General features: G+C 33.9%; 2 protein-coding genes across 3 annotated transcripts; both read right to left on the bottom strand.

Moving 5' to 3' along the window:
* Nucleotides 1–1158: 1158 nt before the first annotated feature.
* On the bottom strand, nucleotides 1159–6187 carry LOC122579084 (dehydrogenase/reductase SDR family member on chromosome X). Of its 2 annotated transcripts, none has more exons than XM_043751177.1 (10): nucleotides 6097–6187; nucleotides 5684–5991; nucleotides 4505–4571; nucleotides 4224–4252; nucleotides 3942–4150; nucleotides 2333–2451; nucleotides 2068–2163; nucleotides 1905–1980; nucleotides 1607–1760; nucleotides 1159–1513 (listed from the first exon to the last, which is right to left on the bottom strand). In XM_043751177.1, exons 2-10 carry the CDS (start codon nucleotides 5915–5917, stop codon nucleotides 1346–1348), a joined length of 1152 nt encoding a protein of 383 aa, XP_043607112.1. In that variant the 5' UTR covers nucleotides 5918–5991; nucleotides 6097–6187; the 3' UTR covers nucleotides 1159–1345. The 2 variants fall into 2 exon arrangements, with proteins under 2 accessions (XP_043607112.1, XP_043607113.1); XM_043751178.1 differs by having other exon boundaries at nucleotides 6108–6123.
* Nucleotides 6188–8857: 2670 nt separating this feature from the next.
* LOC122579243 (homeobox-leucine zipper protein HDG5-like) lies at nucleotides 8858–15774 on the bottom strand. The gene is made up of 12 exons (XM_043751365.1): nucleotides 15723–15774; nucleotides 14963–15144; nucleotides 14645–14844; nucleotides 14432–14549; nucleotides 12529–12705; nucleotides 11779–12270; nucleotides 11557–11658; nucleotides 10957–11169; nucleotides 10696–10864; nucleotides 10317–10585; nucleotides 10121–10216; nucleotides 8858–9939 (listed from the first exon to the last, which is right to left on the bottom strand). The coding sequence occupies exons 2-12, from the start codon at nucleotides 15083–15085 to the stop codon at nucleotides 9442–9444; spliced, it is 2457 nt and encodes an 818-aa protein (XP_043607300.1). The 5' UTR covers nucleotides 15086–15144; nucleotides 15723–15774; the 3' UTR covers nucleotides 8858–9441.
* Nucleotides 15775–20732: the final 4958 nt, after the last annotated feature.

Below are 20732 nucleotides of genomic sequence, written 5' to 3'. Positions count from 1 at the left end.
TAACTTGAATTCTTAATATCTTGACTAGTCAATGTGCCTACATAGTATAACAAACGTAGAGATGTTGTGATCATTCCAATATGTGACTCATATTACTTTAGATTCTAATAGTTTAAGATTTAGTTATTTTATCTCCCTAAATTTAGACAGTTATAACTATTTCCCTTGAAATTTAAACATATAGTTATCCTTATTCAGAATGAGAATCGTGGGGTTGAACGTGATAATGTGATTAAAGAGTTTATTACAATTTGCAGGACTGATAAGAGTATAAGAGTTGGGGAGTGCAACCAAATTTTGTAGATAATATTTGGATTGATAAATAAGTGGCAGATTGTATTTTTGGCAGTAAAAGTGTTTGTTAATTCTGAATTTTATAGCATAGTAAAAATTGGTTAATTGGGAATGTCCAATGTTACCTTTATACACTGTACACATAGTGGAAAGATAGTAATACATGTTCACCTTTTAATTAATATAAGGATCACACATGTATTTTTCTTTTTTCCCTTAACAATGATGGCAAACTTTTGCCTTTAATCATGTGTGATTTCAACTGATAACATAATCAAATATATCTGTTCATGGTTTCGTCATTGAATAGAATCTCAAGCTTGTCCAAGCATATCAAATTAGCTACTACAAGTAATACTCTTTTAATGTTGGGGAAATTCGAGATAACAAACAGATAACCGGATATAAACAATCTTTGAAGGCACGTGATCGCTTTCAGTTGGAATCAATTTGGCGGTTCACCTAAACTATTCAATCGGATACAATCAAAGATTAAGAATTTTCTGTGCGTTTGTGTTTGAGAGAAAATAGAACCAGAAAGAAGAAAGAAAAAGAATCGAATGATCAATTCTGTTACGGGATATCTTTTTATCAACAAAAGGGCAGTTATTGTTAGGAATTTCGAGTTGCCACATTTGGTCCCTCAAGTTCCGAAAATTAAATTTTCAGAGGGATTTTCAATATAGCAATATGTCGGAAATAAAAATGGGCTCTGCCCCTTGGACCCCGCTCCCAGGGGCGCTGCCCCCGGACCCCCGTACCTTAGGGCCTTCGCCCCTAAGGTCATAATAAATTCAAATAGGCGTGCACTCCGCACCACCAATCCTATATGATGTATTATTATGACAATACTGATCAAACAAGTTAACCCAATTATACTAAAATATCCAACATTAAGTAATTACAAAATCGGCAAACTTGCTTCAATAAGGTCATTACATAAAAGTTAAAAAGGCTATTGACCTATGAGCAAAATAAACAGTGTCTGCATACAAAGTGATACTGAATACACAAGACATTGATATCTAAATGCAGCACATTTTCCCTTTAGCTAATCAACCTTTTCGTTACTAGAAAGTCTATTGTAATTCAACAATGAATCTTGAAATATATCACAAGAGGTATCCCACAGTTCTCTTGAAAGCTTGAGGTTGTATGATAGTGCCGAAGAATCAAGAGTCCTGCCATTCCCACCAAAAAAGTATAACCCTGATGTTTCCTGCACCCAGTAAATTTCCATTGGTCGTCAACCTCTTTTGTGCTTGTACCCGAGCCTCTAAGAGAGATTCTAAAAATAGCTCAAAAAACTTACTGGAGGGGCAAGGGATGCATCTAGAATTGAAGAGATACCATTATGAGGTGACTGCAGAAGGCCCAAAAACTGCAGGGCAGTAAAAGCAACTTGTGAGATATAACATGGTACTTCTCGCATGATGTTGGTTTTCACTGCTCCAGGATCCGCGGCCCTTCATTGTTATCATGCACACACAAAATTAGCAACATGTGTCTTAGGTATTCTTCAAGAATGATAAAACAGAGAAAAAAAAATAGGGAACCAAATTTAGTTGGATTTGTAAATATGTAAATAAAAAAAACGGAAAAGCATATACATTACTGATATTGGATAAGATCCTTCAGTGAGGTGAAGTTGTCTATGGAGTTCATATGCAAAAAGTAACATGCATACTAAACACAAAACAAAGAGTAAGTTTCAAATTTTTAAATGATTAAAAAAGTTATTAAACCCACTTTAAGATGTAAATATCTGCTCACATTTAGAGTTCTCATAGATCTCAGCACATGGGTAGTGCTTAGACTTTGAATAATGCTTGCCAGAAACAGTCTCTTTCTCTGCCTGAAAGTTAGACACTGGAGAACAATACAGCTTAAGCAACTTGTCCTTATATCAATAAGAATGAACTTAATAGGAAACACTTTGAAAGCGTATAATGCATATTTTAACAAACATCTAATACTATGTCACATGTTTAATAGCATTATGATCTTCCAATAAACTGAAAGAGCTCTATATACTCACCATTCCGATGTGTAAAGGATGTAACATTAACTATACGTGAAGGAATTGGACTGTTCTTTAGGAGTGGCAGTAAAGCTTCTGTCAGAGAGAATGCCCCAATGTAATTAATCCCCATCATTCTGTCAAAAGGAACAAATCTATAAACAAACACCCCTGGGTAAAAAAAATTAGATGACTTTGTAACATAACCACTCAGATCATTTTATTCAAAAAATTTACCTATTATCTAACTAAATGAAGGTTTTAAGAATGAAATTGGTATCTCTGAAAAGAGAAAACCAGTTAGGGAGAGGATTCTCTCAAGTTTGCCAACATGACTAGTCATGTTAGCCAAATCTTGACCCTTGGATTAAAATTAAGGGTTAAGATTCGAAGTCTATCTATCAATCTTAACCCTTGATTTCAATCCAATGGTCAAGATGTTTCCAACTTGATCAATCAAGTTGAAAACAACTTGAGGGAATCTCTTCCCGTTTACCAATTAGCAAGTATTCGGTATTTTGAAGTCTCTCACTCTCTGTAGATGGTATAGATAAATACTTATGTCTTGAGGTTGTGGGCTTATAAGAGCCAGAAAGGGAAATACTTATCTAGTTATCTCATTGTTAAGACAGTGCTACAAAAAACATAGTTCTCATCTTATATGTGCAAATCCCATCAATTTTATTACTACTTGGGGTCATATTAGCTATCTTCAAAAGTCTCAATTCTTTCAAATTCCACCAACTACTTGATATTCTAATATTTGAGGGTCATTTTAATATCATGTTTAGTGCTTCTATAAATTGATGTGTGATACAAAGCAATATGATATTGATCCCTGTAGCTGGATACAGTTAACAAGATATCATATACACATCTATAATGGGTTTCTTTAGCTTAACAATATATTGCTACCTTTATTCATATAACTATTTGTAAACCAAAATGTACCGTTTAACTCCCTTGAAAACATGCAGTTTCAATTAAAACTGTTGATCAATGAGTCAATGACCAGTTGTTTTTGATGAAAATATTGTATGATCCAGTGGTCCTAGCCATCCACTTCCAGCTGGAAGTAAGGTGATGATAAACGAGTTGCAGAGTAGATACTGTTATCTTATATATGGAATGTGCCATTGAAGTGTAGATACTCTATGTGATTTTCTATGTAACACACGGACTCAATTTTTTGGTTGGGACGAGTAATATCTTTTTTAACCAATCATAGAATACATAGACATGCATTCATTTGTGATATTTTGTTTTTGGTAGGGCCCTCACATTAAAAAGTTTGGAACTTAGAGTATTATTGTGATAAAGTTGCACAAAGCCCCTGGCCTAACCATCATGTCCCTTTCCTGAATAGAGAGACCTAAATAAATATAAAAAGGAAAAACTTTGCCTTACTAAAGAGTTAAGATTGAGCATCAACAATCCTAAACAGGGCTGGGACTTTTTCAGCCTTTTATGTTTTTTACTACTGTAAATTTGATGTTAGAATATACTTGTACATTGAATACAAAGATATAAAACGGGAAGTAATATGTACACTGGCAGGCCTACCATTTTTCTGCTTATAGCACTAACCGTTGCTTTTATGACAGTAGAAAAATATAGGATAACATACCGATCATGGCCTTCAGCAGTAAGTCCACTTGTTGTTGCAAGTATCCCGGCGTTATTTATCAGGAGCTGAATTGAAGGATGCATATCTGAGTCCAAAAGCCACTTTTCAAGAGATTCTTTAAACCTCATTATTGATGAAAAGGATGATAAGTCAACTTCAAAAGCTTCAAGATGAGCCTCATTGCTCTGTTTTCTAATCTCAGACATAACCTGTCGGCCAAGAAGTTAAAAGACATAATTGAGAGAAAAGTGATACATAATAAGCCTCTGGTATGAAGTATACCTTTGACAGTTTGTCTAAAGATCTTCCAGCTGCAGGCATGTAACGAAACTTCAGCATAAAACTCTGATAGTTGCCACATAATGAAGTAGAGAGTGCGAGTGTGACTTGCTAATAATTTGTTTCTGAACTTCTATGTCTCAAACTTTTATAACCTACGCGAGAACCAAGTACTTTATGTCCTAACTTACATCTAGCTATGTGCACCGGTGCTTTTTGTACCCTTACTTTATATGATAAAGATGGACAAAGAACTACACAGTTGGTAATATAGTATGACATACCAAGGACCACAAAGAAGCCTTCCTCTGAAACAGCAAGAGCAGCTGCTGCACCCAAGCCAGATGTCGCCTGCATGTAGTGACCCATAAACATTAAAACATTAGTCAAAAAAGGATATATCTTTCACCACTGAAACTTCAATATGTAGCAGATAGGCAATTCAGGTATGTTAAAAATCTAGTTAAATCACAATTTTCTTTTATTTTTCTCCAAAAGGTGAAAATATATTAATCATCAAAATTTTACAAATAGCTACTTCATGGTAACATTCAACATGCCCGACAGGCCAGCCAAGCAGAATCCACAACCAATACAAAAACTCAATACACCAACCCAAACATTCATAAAGATCTATACTAATAAAATCCAATTTGATGCATTACTCACTCGGCCGATGCCCATTCTGTCATTACCCAAACAGAATTTCAAAACAGCAACACAGCCAGTCATTTGCCAAAATTATCCCATCTATAAATCAGCCATTCACCCAACGTGCCACACTCTGTACACAACCTCATCCAATTAACCAACCCTCAACTTCATCAAACCACGCAGTTAGCATCATGTTAGCCATCCTAGCATTTTTCTGTCCAATTCGGATCATTATTTAAACCACTGTGCTCACTAAATCTTTAGCCATAAACCTTTTAAACCAATACTTACATTTCAGATAGTAGATTTATTCCATCTTTCCAAAAAAAATTGGGCTTAATTCCCCACTTTCTATACTCTTCAGTCTTCAATAATACTGACAGTCTTTCTTACTTTTAAACCCATAAGCCTCAACCTAATGGAGTCACGCACTTGCACTTATCATTAGCCTTCCTACCACATTTTCCACAACATTATTCATACACTTTCTTGATATAACGTTGACTATACTCTTCCAATCCCTATTAACACCTCTAAGTTAAATCACAATTGGGTTAAAACAAATAAAATTTTGGAATAGACCAGGCTGGGTTACGCTGACCGACATAAACCTTTTTGTCGTTTTTAAAACAAATAATACACTGCAATAAAGTTTAGTACTTCGAATAAAAGATACAGAAGGTTGTATACATCAGAACTAGAAATTAGGTAACTCTCCACAACATAAACATTTTAGCAAACATACTAAATCAAATAGAACCGAAACCACTTTCAGACTTTCGAGTAAGCATAACGGATAAAATACTTACACCAGTGATGATGCAGACCGGTAACCGTCTGACGGATGACTTCGATGATGATGATGATGGGGGCAAAGGTACAACAGCACAACGGTTATATATGGGTTTGTTGGTAAAAATGTATTGAGTGAGCAACCTTATATAAGATACGATAAGTGGGAATGTCCACAGAAAACACATTCTCCAAAATGAAATGGTGCAACTGAATTTTAAGGCTTCTATTAACTCCTTTACTGCCACCATCTTCTTCTTTTTCCACTTCTTTTCTCAGCTAAATATGTAGATAATTGTTTGGCACAAGCATATCATACACCACCCTATAATTTATTAACAAACACCAATTTATACACTATTTCATTCACAATTCATTGCCAAACAAAAGTAAATAAATAAATAAATGATTATAAATCACAAATTCATACCAGTTACCCACCCGTCCAACAGTAGATTATTACTACTTTATTAGACTCGTTAAAGTATCACTTAGCAGGTTTTAAGCCCAGACAATACAAGGCCCACTTTTACTTTGGTTTTCAAGGTCTTATCTATACTGTCATTGGCACGCATCTTAAATTTATATTTTACTTAATAACCTTAATAATTAAAAATTTAATATACATTAAGTCAAAAAAAATTTTTTTTTACTTAATACATACAGCATTAATTATATATCCAGTCATTTAATATGCTCAATATATTATGACTTAAAAAAAAAAAACCCTCCCCTCCAAAGGCCCAAACATGATGTATCCAATGTTCTATTTTAGATGAAAACACCCTATCGATAGGGAGTTCATCGGTTCAGTTTTTGTTATTTGGTTCGGATTTTTCGGTTTTTTTTATTTTTATTTTTCAAAACCAAAACCTAATTCGAAATATGAAAACCAAACCGAAAACCAAATTAAAATTCGGTTCGGTTTCGGTTTAAAACCAAAAAAACCAAATATGAAAAACACAAATATACCATTTCTTTTTTTCTAAGTTGTGATTAACCAAAATAGGTTCATAATTTCAATTTTCACCAAATTAGTAAATTTAAACCATATGGATAAACAAATAACATAAATACTGGAACAACTAAACTCTTGTTTGTCATCATTATTAAAAATTATTCATCAAAATTGAATTTATCTAATTTCATAAAAAAGTTAATATGATAAACAAATAGACATATAAAGTAAAAAATACACTAATAATTGTCCATAAAAAAAAGATACGAATTAAATATTTAATAATACATAATCTATACTCAATAAGCAAACTACCCCACCCTCTTTTAACACCTCTACCTTTAAAATGTCTTTTATGCCCTTCTAATTTACACTACCCTATTTTTTCTCCATCACGCTCATTACATACACATACGTTCATCCGATTTTACTCCCTCCCTCCTTCTCTGATTTTCTCCCCCCATAAACACCATCCACTACCGCCCCAAATACCACCATCCACCGCCGCCGGCTTATTTTTTTTTTCTTTTTCATCGCCGCCGCCCCACAAACCACCGGCGTTTTTTTCTTATTTCCCGTTGCATCGTGCGGGTACAACGCTAGTTGTAATATAAGTTATTCGGTTTTTTCGGTTTAACCAAATTCATTATCCTTTACCCATAACCAAACCAAAATCCGAATATATAATTCGGTTTCGGTTACAAACCAAACCCAAAACCAAATTCAAAAACGGTTTGGTTTTATTCGATTTTTTAAACGGTTCAGTTTACAGTTTAACCGGGTAAAAACGAAACCGTGAACACCCCTACCTATTGGTCTATCACTCAAACATATCGAGGAGAAAATTCACTCAGACTCATTGTAAATTAATACATGTGATCACCGTCAAATATGTTGGGTAGGACTCTAATACGAGATCAACTATTTCACAAGATATCATAAATGGGAAAATAAAACGGCGGCTAATTATCTACCTCGAACAAATAATTGACGGTCTTTATTACGTTAAGGTTAAGCACTGCTAATAAAACTCATTGAAGACCTAAATTTAGGCAAGTATCGTAACATAAAGAAAGCTGCTACACTACTGAAACAAACTCTTATGTGTACTTTCTAATAACACAACCACAATAACATAATATAATAGTTTTGGACAATCTTTTGTTAGATCACTAATGATTGTCGTTTTTTATCATAATCCGTTTAAAATCTTGAGAGCACTGTGATATTTGTTTTTTATGTACTAAATCTATATTATATTTTAGAACGACATTTTAATTTATTCCTAATCCTAATTACATGCATGCTTGAGATAAACTCAAAACTTATAAAAAAATCCCTATTAATCCACTTCCACGAAGTAGTTATTGGTCGGTGATTCTAGTTTTTGAAGCTTTTTATTGGTTATGGGCTTATGGCCGAAGTACTAGTTTTAACAGTGGGCCCAAGTGAAGGCCCAGAGTAATGGGCTTTTAAAATTAAAGACTTAATAAGAATCTTGGTATTGACAATTGAATAATTGACTATTGAGTATTGACTATCGACTTATTGGGTAGTGAGCTCCACCTTTGACACATTACATGCTGTTCATTTAATCAGCATTACGATTTCTTCAATTACTATACATCATAGTTAGAAATTATCACCTAGTTGTATGCCACAAAAAGCAGTTTGCTTTTACCTATTGGCTATTGACCATGCATTACAGTTAATTACTTTTTTTTGAACAACATATTACAGTTAATTACTTATTCAATGGTACCAAACGAAAATGCTAACACAGATATATATACCATTTGGAAACTACATAATGTTTAATGCAAAACAATCAAAACATATATTGTATCGATCGTAGTAATTATTTACTCAAACCGGCAATTAGAAACTAACTGATCAGGTATGGAATTTATGTAAAAATTATTTTTTTAGTACAAACATATATAAATGAAGTTGAGGATTATATATTATCGTTATTGTTGATATCTATATTATGACACGTACAATTTGAGTAACACATTGTTACACATGCATGATACCAAAATACGTACATAGCTATGTTGGCATATAATTATATACTGTAACTATTTTCTGCAAATACAATATTCAATTCTGTATAAAGGTTAGTTTTTTGATATAAAACATATGTATATGCGCGTAGTACAAGCTAGCATTCAATTCATAATTAGAGTCCATGTATGCATATGTGTATAATCTATATATATATACGGTGAGATCGAAAAGAAAGACTACAATTAATAAAATTATGCAAAGTCAACCACAACATTCATCAAATCAACGGGAATATATATATTTCCCAAAGTTATTATTAGTGGGCCGGCTGGGGGTTACAAAATAGAAAAAGGAAAAACAAAGAAAGTCAATTCCCGAACCATGATCATGACATATCCTTGCCGCTTAATTGGTCCCAAAATTAAGACCAAATTAAACCATCCAAGGAACAACATAAAATCTGGTGCGCTCTTGACTACCCTCGTTACCATAATGCAAGCTAGCTTCTTTTCCCCGGCCACCATCCATCCATTGATTAATGTTTGACAAGACACTATCTCTACCTACCAACCAACCACCCACCTCTCTTCATTACACTCTCTGAATCTTGCAGAACCACCATAATGTCATTTGTAACTAATTGACATTTTTACCCCCCTTTGACTTCCTCCTACCCTAATTCAATACACAAACCACACTTGCATGCATGCCCAAATATGGACCTAGCTAGCTACCTACCTTTTTAAGTTTTTAACCCAAATAACCAACAACAAAAAAAGGAAACCATGATATAGTCTATCAACTTTTTTAGTTTAAAGTAGGGCTTGACTCGACTTTCGTGAAGGGACGAGCAGTTGGTGGCTCGTGGAAGTCACCAACATCGTCGCCATCATCAGCACTAATCACACTAGTGGCATGATCAGTGTTGTTGTTATTGATGGCGACCCCACCCAGGGCATTAATGATTTGTTGTACTGTAGTTTGAATGTGGTTGTTGACAGTGTTGGCGCTTGCGAGGTTGAGTTTTGCAGTGGGCATTGAGTTAGCCAACACTTGTAGTCCCACGGTCAATAAGCAGCCTCCTCCTGCAGACTCTGTCTCAATGATGCTGCTATTCGGGTTCTGTGCCGCTGGGACAATGACAAACCCAAGTGGGAGGAGAGGGATGGACGACGAATCTTCACCATTCATTGTAAGTTTGACAGCTTCCACATCGACCACTGAGTATACAACAAGACTACCCGAATCATCTGTGCAACTCTCCTGAAGCAATAGTTCGACATTTTGGGACGAGTTGCTAGCCACCTGTTCCCAAAATAAAACAAAAAGTATTATAATACATGTTTTTACAACTTATTATATTTAATCAGTTAATTAATCCAAATATGTTTAATTTTATGCTCTTCCTAAAATAACTGAAATGACATAACTTATTAATTAGGATTTTAGAGTATATATATATGATATGAATAAATGATAAACTTACATTGACACGGAGCAAAGATATACAATTTCCAGGATGAGAGCCATTTGCAATATGAGCCACTTCTTGCAATGGGTTCCCATTTGAGAGCACGTCGAGCTGCACGCAGATCGATTCAATTTAACGCCAACATATGTTACATAGCGAACAAAATCAAATTAATTTTGAACACTTAATATATCTATATATGATAATGAACCTGAGATCGGCGGCGTTCATCTCTTAGAAGATCAAAGACTTGATAATGAGGATGAGGAAGCCAAGTTGTGGATACTGCAGTCAGTATCAAGCCGCTGGGCTGGCCTCGTTCAGTTGCTTTCCTGGTTGTGATTCGCACCGTGTCCTCTGTTGAATCAGAAAGAGCTGTCCACGATTGCCCACACGAGCCAGTGATGTTAAGGCAGAACATCCGTACCAATCTCTGAGCCAAATTCATCAAATTCGTTCTTGCTTCCGGAGATGGTATTGCTGTACATAAACATGCAAATCATATATATACATGCATATATAGTTAAAAACAAGACAAATAAAATACAGCATTAGGCTCACTAATTAACTATTATATCCTGTAATCATACCTCCAATATCAGATATATTTCGGGCCAAAAGGCTTGCTAGCCTCTCACATTGGCGCTGTAAAACAGCTAACCACCGTCGAGCTCCAAATGCCATCCCACTGCTAACATAATCAGTGAATATACTGTGAACTGGCTCATCTTCACCCTCTGCATGCTCAACCCATGTAACCTGAATCCAACAAGATCAGCTAGTGCATGTCGATAGATACTGTGTTGGTTGAATATTCTAAAACATAGATAAAGATGATTTGGATTTCTCACCCTTGAATAGCCATTAGGCATGTCTTGTATAATGCAACCTGAGGGCCGACGGTTGTATCTAGTAAACGAGGGTTGGTAAGTCTCGTGCAAGCTGTCCAGTGGGAAATCAACGATTGCCCAGCTCCCATCATCAGGATTTTGTGCACAGTAACGAAGGAAATGAATTTCTCTTGTTGGTACAAGTGGTGATAGCATTTGCAGTTCTGCATACATCTGTTAGATCATAACAAGAAAAAAAAAAAAAATTAAATTAAGCCACTAATCCTTTAGTTTCCATCAACTCAGAGCTTAATTAAGATATATGTGACGATTTTTATTTATCAACTTATCACTTGGTCAATTTCGGCCATATTCAAGTCTATGATCAGTGAAATAAAAACAGTCACGTAATTAAAGTAATGCGTCAAATGGATCAAAACTGTGAAAAGACATAACTGTAAAATTTTGGAACAGATTTAAATGAATTGGTTTAGGTTAACCCACCCAAAATCATTCCAAAAAAACTGCCAGTTTGACCCATTATCCAACCTGTCTTACCCATCTGATTTGTCATTGACTCATTTCAACTTAATTAAACATGTGCATAAATTAAATACACACCAGCTGCAGGGAACCGTTTGCAGTTCCATTAACGCCAGAAGTGATCACTTGAAGCGTTTTTGCACGCGAGATGATTGAGGGAAACAACTCCATCCATTTGTCCTAAAATTAATTAGCATCCAATGATCAGAAAAGATATAAGAACCAATACAATATCTATTATATGTGTTTGCACCAGATAAACATAAAAATCTAACAAGAACAGGTGATAAGGTGACATACTGTATCAAGAAAAGCATCAACCAGGGTGATACTATTGATAATCACGACCGAGCTAGCTCGAGATGCTTCATATCTCGACTCTTTTGATTCATTCTTCAGAGTTGGGAACATCTTGGAATATTCTTCGAGATTAAGTATTTCTTTGCCAAATTCATTAACCTGGGTCCAAAGTGGTTCTTCAACCCTGCACATCTTAACAACTTCATCCATAAAAGATAGTGCACATTGGATTGCAAGAGGCTTTTCGTCTTCCATGATCATTAACCCATTAGCAGCAGCAAAATTGGGACCTTGATCGGGTGCCATCAAATGATTGATCTGCATCATTTCGTTGCAGGATGTCAAGCCATCTTGATCATATGGTCTGGGGTACATATTCATATCCAAGTCCAGATTCGTAGTGCTCATCATTGGAGGTAAATGACCCTGTCCTTGTGTTTGCATCGGATCACTCCCACAAAATTGACTCGCGATAAGACAAACACGATCCAACTGCATGCATGAATACAAATAATGATCGATAATATCTTGATATTAATTCTTGGTGGATTAAAGCACTTCTATCGTTAACTTGATCACGTAAACCGATTTAACACAAAGAAGAAGCAAAAATTGTTCATTTAAACCTCTGTCATGACAATTTGTTTGTAAGTGTACCATTATTGATGCATATTACTTAGTATAATTTATATCACTAATATGAGGCAATTATTCAAAAGACACTAGAGATCGAGAATTATATATATATACCTCCTCTTTGAGCCGGGCATTTTCCATACGAAGGTGTTGTTCATCGAAAGAGATCGCAGAGCCTCCACAATTAGAGCAAACAAGGGCACGCAATGCATTTTGCAGCCGACCATTTTCATTTCTTAGATTCTCATTATCGTTTCTAAGCATAGCATTATCCGTCCGGTCTTGTTGTGCCTACATATGTACATACAAGTATTAATTAACTAATTAAACCCGACACACAAGCATAATTAATTAATTAAACCAATATAGTAATCAATTTAAAAGAATCCCTATTAGTTATTGTCTCCTAGACGGTCAATATACATACGATATAATGCACAATGTACAAACAATATATAATTGCCCTAGGGCAAAGTGGTACACACATATACATGATGAATTATATATTAATACAAGAAAATGGAGCCCATGAATTGATAAGTCACAATTATATTATATTATTATATGTATAGTGTAATAGTTTGACAAATATGGATGGAGTGAATAGTATTATTGATAATAACCCTCCCTAACCCTAAAAGGGAAAAGAAACTGGTAATAAAAGAATGTGCTCCCCTTGTGGGAGGCTCATGTTACAGGTGTAGCTGGGGTTGGTTGACTTATATTGCACCCCACCAGCTGCCTGCTGCATACGTATATTTAATGGCAAAGCTAGCAACCATATTCATTCAGTAAATTTATTAATGCATTATTTTATTTTATGTACATATAATTCTACACTCACCGGCAAAACTAACGCATGGTTGTGGTTAACGTACGCTTGTAGACAACCCCATCAAGTTCACCAAGCTAGCTAGATGCATTATTACTATTATTTTGTCACACTTATTAATTAGCTAGAAACAAACTTACTGTATATATTTAGACTGAATTACTGTATATTTTTTTAAGGAAATAAAATAACTACAAAGAAAAATGTACATGTTTAATTTGACAAAATCAATTAATAAAATGTTGGAATATAATAATACATAATTCTTTATAGTCGGCGGAAATTTTGAATATGTTTTTTACTTTGTTTGTTAATTTGTATTTTTATATAGCTTCCTAATTAACTACAGAATAAAATTAAAAAAAGGTAATTAATTAATGATTTGCCTTCACTTGAAATGTTACATAGTACGAGTAAAACACATGAAGGTATTTTCCCTTGTATCGATAATAACTAACATACATATTTCTCTATTTTTTGTATTCTTTTTTTTTCTCTATTATAGATTGAAAATTTTATTTTGAAAGTCTTCTTAAAATAAAACGTTCTGCAAATATTTAAGGGATCCAAAGTCAATATAAACCTTCAAATTAAGTCAAATATCATACAACAAATATTATTTTCCTAATCTATAATTTGTAATTAATTCAATGTGTATGTGTGTCATACTTTAATTAATTAATTGAAAGGAAAATTAAACATTCTCACTTTATGGTAATTCTCTCACGTGAAAACTTATAACATCATTTCCACATCTTATAAATGATAAGTAGCTAAAGACATTTTAACACAAACCGTACTTGCATAATCTGAACTTATATACTTGAAGATAAATAAAAATCAGATAAGCTTTCAACATTTTTATATATAGACCGAGCTTCAATAATGATACAAATTTAACCAAAGTAAATTTATTTAATGAAAAGTGTGTATATATATGTACATACATGTACACAAACACAAAATAGTACTCGTAATCAAAAACACGTCTTCTTGAAATATGTGCAAGGTGAGGTGTGTGTGTGTATAGTACGTTTTAAACAGTTGGCATTAAATTTTAGGTCTAGCTAGCCAAGAACATGTACATTACAACAAGCAACAATAATATATACTCGCATGTAAGGAGGGAGGGAGGGAGGGAGGGAGGGATGAATGTGTGCTAAAGTGCGCAGGCAGGTACGGTACCTTCAATTGTGTACGCCGGTTTTGGAACCAAAATTTAACTTGGCGTGGCTTAAGACCAAGTTCTTGGCTTAACTTCATCCTTCTTTTATCATCTGGATGTGGGCATTCCTTAAACAACCTGGCACAAATATATATCTCAATGATTTTTCATATACAGATATATATATAGATATTATAAAATTAATTAAGCTAGCTAGAGACATGCATACATACGCTTCCATTTCTTGGATCTGGTGAGCGGTGTGTCTATGATAACGCTTCTTCTTCGTAGGAGGATGATCAGGCTGTTGTTGTTGATCGGTATCCTGCTCGTTTGCGGACAATCCGCCTTCGATTTGATCACTTCCCGACCCACTTTCCATTTCTTCCTTTCCTGATGATCTCATCTGCACCATGCTCTCCATCTCCTCTTTCTACGTACATAATCATTGTGTATATATATACATATCAATATTCCAAACATTACATATATATATATATATATATAAGAGATGGATGGAGAGAGGATGAATGAATTACAGTACTACATACTGGAATGATGGAAGAGAAATCGGAAGTAGAGAAAGGCATGAAGTTGGGGAAAAGGGAGTCGGATGAGGAAATCATCCCACTTCCACCACCCATGCTTGACATCACTTGACAATCTCCAAACATCCCGCCGCCGGCCTCCCTCCCTCTAAATAACTACGAGCTGACTATATAAGCTACCTTATCTGAAATTAAATAATATATGCAAATTCGATCATATATTGGATTATTTATTCATCCATTATTTCACTTCACTAAAATTATTGTTCATGTAACCAAAATCATATCATTAATTACCATGCAAAAGATAAACAGTTGCATACACAAATTAACTAAAAACCTTCAATAAATTATTTTTAAAAAATAAGCAAAAGCAGCAGTAGCAGCAGAAGAAGATATTAAAATACACAACAATGAAATCATTTTACATATATATATATATATGTGACTCAATATGACTAAAGTAAAGACACACATATACTGATATACAAAAGTTTAAAAAACAAAATAAAAAAACATATGACTTTTTCAACCTTAAAAAGAATATTGGTCCATCGATCCCAAATCTTAAAACAAAGTTGAAAACTAAAAATCTATTTTTTTGGTATAGATTACCACACACATTACATACATATACATATGCATATTTATAGGATATATATCTATTGTGAGAGAGAGAGTCAGAAAGAGTAAATTAATGATATAAAACCATTTTATAAAGAGATAGAGCTAGGAATTGGGCCGGATAGACTTATGAAGTTACCGGGGTGTCGGTGTAATTTTCTGATATGATGATGAGGATATATCTCCTATTCTCCTTCTTTCTTTCTTTCTTGTAAAGAAGAGATGTACAAGTTAAATTTTTGTGTATCGAGTTTGATGGTAAATGAGAACTTAAATACAGTGAGAGGAAACGGATTGACTACTCTTGACCACAGTTGGCTGTTTCATACACGTGGCATCTTTTCATTTGACGATGCGTGCGTTTCTTATATGAAAGTCAGCTAACAATTTTGTGTAAGAAAATCAAAGCAATTCTTCATTTTGTAACCATAAATATATGCAAAATGATGATATATATGGATTCTTCAGTATTAGTTAATTTGATGCATTAAAATTTATATTTTATTTTGTGAAAATTCAGAGAGCGGTTATTAATATATAAAGATTTTACTTTTTATGCATGTAATAAGCTATTAATGATAATCCTTAGAGCTGTCATTATCATTTTCCTTATTATTATTCAGTCATCTCAACAATTTTTGTAAAAGTTATTATTAATTAATAGCATGAAAACAAAAAGGTATAGTTTAGTCAAACACTCGAACTAGTATTAATTAATTTAAGCTGTAGTTCAAAAAATAAAAACTTAATAATTAAAACTTTGGTTATGGAAAATTTCGAAAGTGGTTATGGATTACTTAATGCTTATTACATAACAGAAGTAATGAAATTATAATGTACTTGTGTTTGTGTCAGGTTAACTAATGGAAATTATATCATATTTTTTAAGAATTATTTGTAAGTTAAAAGTCATCTATCTAAAAAGATAAAAATGTATATAGTAATCTACAAACCTAGCTAACACCATTTATCACATTAATTTGGCCTATAAACTCTATCTTTACGACTTGTAAAATACTTACAAGTTTTTTCCTCAGTAGCAACAAATTAATGGATTTATTAACATATCCAAAATTTACAAGGTGTAACATATATGAATAGGTTTATGGGACCTAAATGAATGGTTAAAAATGAGTGACGTACAAGTCATCACCGTATTCTGAATAACAACAACGATGATATATACAAAACTATATCTTCATGTTCTAGACCATAAATCGTCCCTTTTATATAGATGTTGATCCCTAGCGCAACAATCTTTATTTGTTTGAAATTAACACTTGAAAACATATATATATACCTCCTTTTTCGGCCACCACCACCATCATCCCTGACCACCGCCATGATCATCTCCGACCACTACTATGATCCTTCGGCGACCATCTCCGGCGAGACTTACACATGTGTACACATGTTTTAAGGACAATTTTTTTTTAGGTAGATCATCCATCACCTGTAACACCCCAACTAGGCGGAAACACGGGGCATTAATAAAAAAGCTCAGCACGACATGGAAATTAAGTAGAGACGACTAAATGCATTCAAGGATTAGAGCAATCCATACATAATTCAAATACGATTACAAGTTTCGGATCAAATAATGCACGAGGAGCACAACACCATCAATAGTTTACAAAAGATAGTTCAATGATGGCTAACGATCCTAGGCATAACCCATGAACGGGTGCAATGAATCACAGATCCATAAAAGTCCAAGCTCAATCCTATCACATGCAATGCAATCATCCATCACGTCTTTGATTCACTTGATTACCTGAAAAGTGTACTAAAATGCGTCAACATGAAGTTGGTGAGTTCGTAGGTTTTGACTATAAGAAACAAGTGTCAGGATAACAACCGTTTAACCTTGATACGAACATAATTAGATCATTAAATATCATAAAACCTTGAAACCTTGATTTGGATCGATAAACGATCACACACCTTGAAACCTTGATTGGGTCATTAAATGATCTCATAATTGGGATCGTTAAACGATCACCAAGCCTTGAAACCTTGATTGGATCATTTAATGAACCTCATAACCTTGATACGAACATATACAATCACACAACCTTGATTCACAATCCAAACGAGCACATAACCTTGATAAACTAGCCAAACAATCATACGACCTTGATTCACAAAGCAAACAAACACATAACCTTGGTAACTAGCCAAACATTCATACAACCTCGATTCACAAAACAAACAAACACATAACCTTGATAAAATAGCCAATCATTCATGCAACCTTGATTCACAATTAAACGAACACATAACGATCAACAAAACGAGTAAACAAGTTGTACACTTTCCACCCCAAAATCATATAGAGAAAAGGGGCTACGAACTCACCTTAGCTTTAGAAGTTGTTAGAATGAGTTTAAGCGGGTGAGCGGGGAGCACAACGATCACAAACCTATTACATCAACATCTTATCGTCACATTATATCCTACACTATGCCACACCCCCAAGAATGGTTTATAAGATGGATTTAAAACATTTGGTTAAAGATATAAATGCTTTGGTTAAACACGAGTTGAGGTTTGACACTAAATCTTGACGGAGAAAAATCAAAGTGTTACACGCGCCTTGTTAAGGATCATTAAGATATAAGAATGAGTTTGGGTTAAGCAACTAAGGATGAGACACTTTAGAACACAAAATATACATAATTAGCAAAAATGTGGCACGCAGGAAATGCATGTGGCACATATTTGGCTTTTTTTCAGATTTTTGGGCAAATATGTGGCACATGCATACATGCATGTGGCGCATATTTGACTCTGTTGAGACTTTACACAAAAACTGTGACACATGCATTACTCCCTGTGGTACATATTTAGCTATTTCGGATTTTTGTCAATTATGTGGCACATGCACACATGCATGTGGCACATATTTGACCCTGTTCGGAATTTACACAAAAACTGTGGCACATGCATACTCAATGTGGCACACCTGGGCATGTTCTTGCTCAAAGCGGGTTTTGACACTAAAATTGACCCAAAACTCATTCTCAAGCTTGAATAGACGAAATTGAACATAAACAAACATAACCCACTATATAAATTCGATTCATAACATCATTTCTTGTCTAAAATCGTTCATGACCCATTTCACACATCCAAGAACCCTAATCTTGACCTAATTACACTTTGAATCCGATTTTTACCAAGAGTTTGAGGGGTTAAGCTTAGAAACAAGTTTATAAATCTTAAATGATGAATTTGAGATGGATATACCTTACAAAAATCTTCCACAAAAGCTAAATTCCGGATTTGACCCGTTTTTGAATGAATCCTTGCACTATGAAACCCCAAATTTTGATATATTGTTATTATGATGACAAAGATGAAAACCCCTAACCAAATCTTGCTAGAAACATCTAATTTTGTGTATTAAATTTAGAGAGAGAGAGAGAGCTATGTACAAGAGTTCTTGCAATAAGTGAGAGAGAGAAAAGAGATAGTGAAAGGAATTTGGTGGGTGGGAGGGGATTGAATGCAAGAGGATGAGGTTGGGTCTTGGGTATGGGTTTAGGCATGGGTTAACCCATGGATAGTTCATTTACTTAATCAATCTAGTTACACCATAAGTTAGCAATCAACCATTACATTAACTATCATTCGATCTCATAAAACACCTTGAATATCATGCAAACACAACTTGACTAAAAACGATCATTATATATATTTATATATATATATAAATGCATATTCACCTTAAACACAATTAAAATCATAGCCAAACTCGATCATATATAGAGTAAATGATCATCATTAATCAAATGTACACAAAACTAACGGGTCAACAAAAGTCAAATTTCTCGAATGTTACATCACCGGTCATCTCCTATGACCTATCACACTATGACCTATCACCCTTAATGACCTATCACCCCCACCAGCTTTGGTTTATGAATATCCTTAAGGGCGAAGCCCGCTCCGAATCAAAATTTTTATTCAACTTACACATGTGTAAGTTGTACTTACACATGTGTAAGTCTCACCGGAGATGAGTATGGCCGGAAATGTCGCCGGAGATGATCAGTGGTGATTAGATCTGATGAAAATGGACGGTCTAGATCGAGTCTCTCACAGTCTCTAAAATAAGGAGTCTCTAATCTAACCCACCCCTATATATATATATATATATATAATGACCATCAAATGAGAACCAAATTAAAATGTAAACAAATGAGAACACTTAAAAATTACATTTTGATGCATTAAAAGTCTATAAAACCAACATAGTACATAACTAATTATCATTTTTTTAAGTGTTTAACAACACATTGATCCGTCAAAATCGAAAAAATCACATTTTTTGATGAATATGCATCCAAAATGGATGCACAAAACAAAAAATGTGATTTTTTTGATTTTGACGGATCAATGTGCTGTTAAACACTTAAATAATGATAATTAGTTATGCACTATGTTAGTTTTATGAAATTTTAATGCATCAAAATGATGTTTTTAAATGTTCTCACCGTTCTTATTTTAAAAGTATTCTCACTGAAGTGTTACCTTATATATATATATATATATATATATGGAGGTGACTTTGTGAATCTATGAATCGGGTATTTCATTAGCTAATATAATAAAGTGTTAACGTATGTCATTATATAATAAACTGTTGATAAATATAAATGAACACGTATAACAAACAACAGTTTGAGCTTTTAAATATAAAAATTGATGACAATGAAAGCTAGATCAACTGGCTAGAGTCATCCCTGGTTTTACTTCAGATCATGGGTTCGACTTTTTAAAGTAACATGTCCTTAAGGCTTTTCCCTTAAATCAACTGTAACAACTACAAACAATATTGCATTTATCCACACTTTTAGTGAGTGTAAACAAATTAAAAATTTTTATCACGGTTTTATGTGTGTAAAAATATGTAGAAATAAAAGCGTGTAGAAATTTCTCCATACAAGTGTGAAAAATTAAAAGTTCACAGTGTGGACTTTTATAATTATTTTGTACAAATGTAATATCATTTGTAGTGTCTAGAGTACGTGCAGGGCTTCACCATTATACGATGAAATGTACCTTGATGTCGAATACCGACTGACCGTTATAAAAAATTATAAAAATTGATAATCATGATAAATTTAGTTAAGTTATCTTTTTT

This window comes from Erigeron canadensis, chromosome 8, assembly GCF_010389155.1.
Source record: "Erigeron canadensis isolate Cc75 chromosome 8, C_canadensis_v1, whole genome shotgun sequence".
Lineage (NCBI taxonomy): Eukaryota > Viridiplantae > Streptophyta > Magnoliopsida > Asterales > Asteraceae > Erigeron > Erigeron canadensis.
This window is presented reverse-complemented; position numbering and strand designations above follow the sequence as displayed.

Bases quoted from the DNA above. Each gene is read 5' to 3' on its own strand.
- LOC122579084 (XM_043751177.1), bottom strand. From the start codon at position 5,917: ATGGTGGCAGTAAAGGAGTTAATAGAAGCCTTAAAATTCAGTTGCACC. The intron at 2,164-2,332 runs GTGAGTATATAG...ATTGTTCTCCAG, and splicing joins ATCCTTTACACATCGGAATG to TGTCTAACTTTCAGGCAGAG. The intron at 1,981-2,067 runs GTGAGCAGATAT...TTTTGTGTTTAG, and splicing joins GATCTATGAGAACTCTAAAT to TATGCATGTTACTTTTTGCA.
- LOC122579243 (XM_043751365.1), bottom strand. From the start codon at position 15,085: ATGTTTGGAGATTGTCAAGTGATGTCAAGCATGGGTGGTGGAAGTGGG. The intron at 12,706-14,431 runs GTACCGTACCTG...GTACATATGTAG, and splicing joins ACCGGCGTACACAATTGAAG to GCACAACAAGACCGGACGGA. The intron at 12,271-12,528 runs GTATATATATAT...TCATGCATGCAG, and splicing joins ATGCCCGGCTCAAAGAGGAG to TTGGATCGTGTTTGTCTTAT.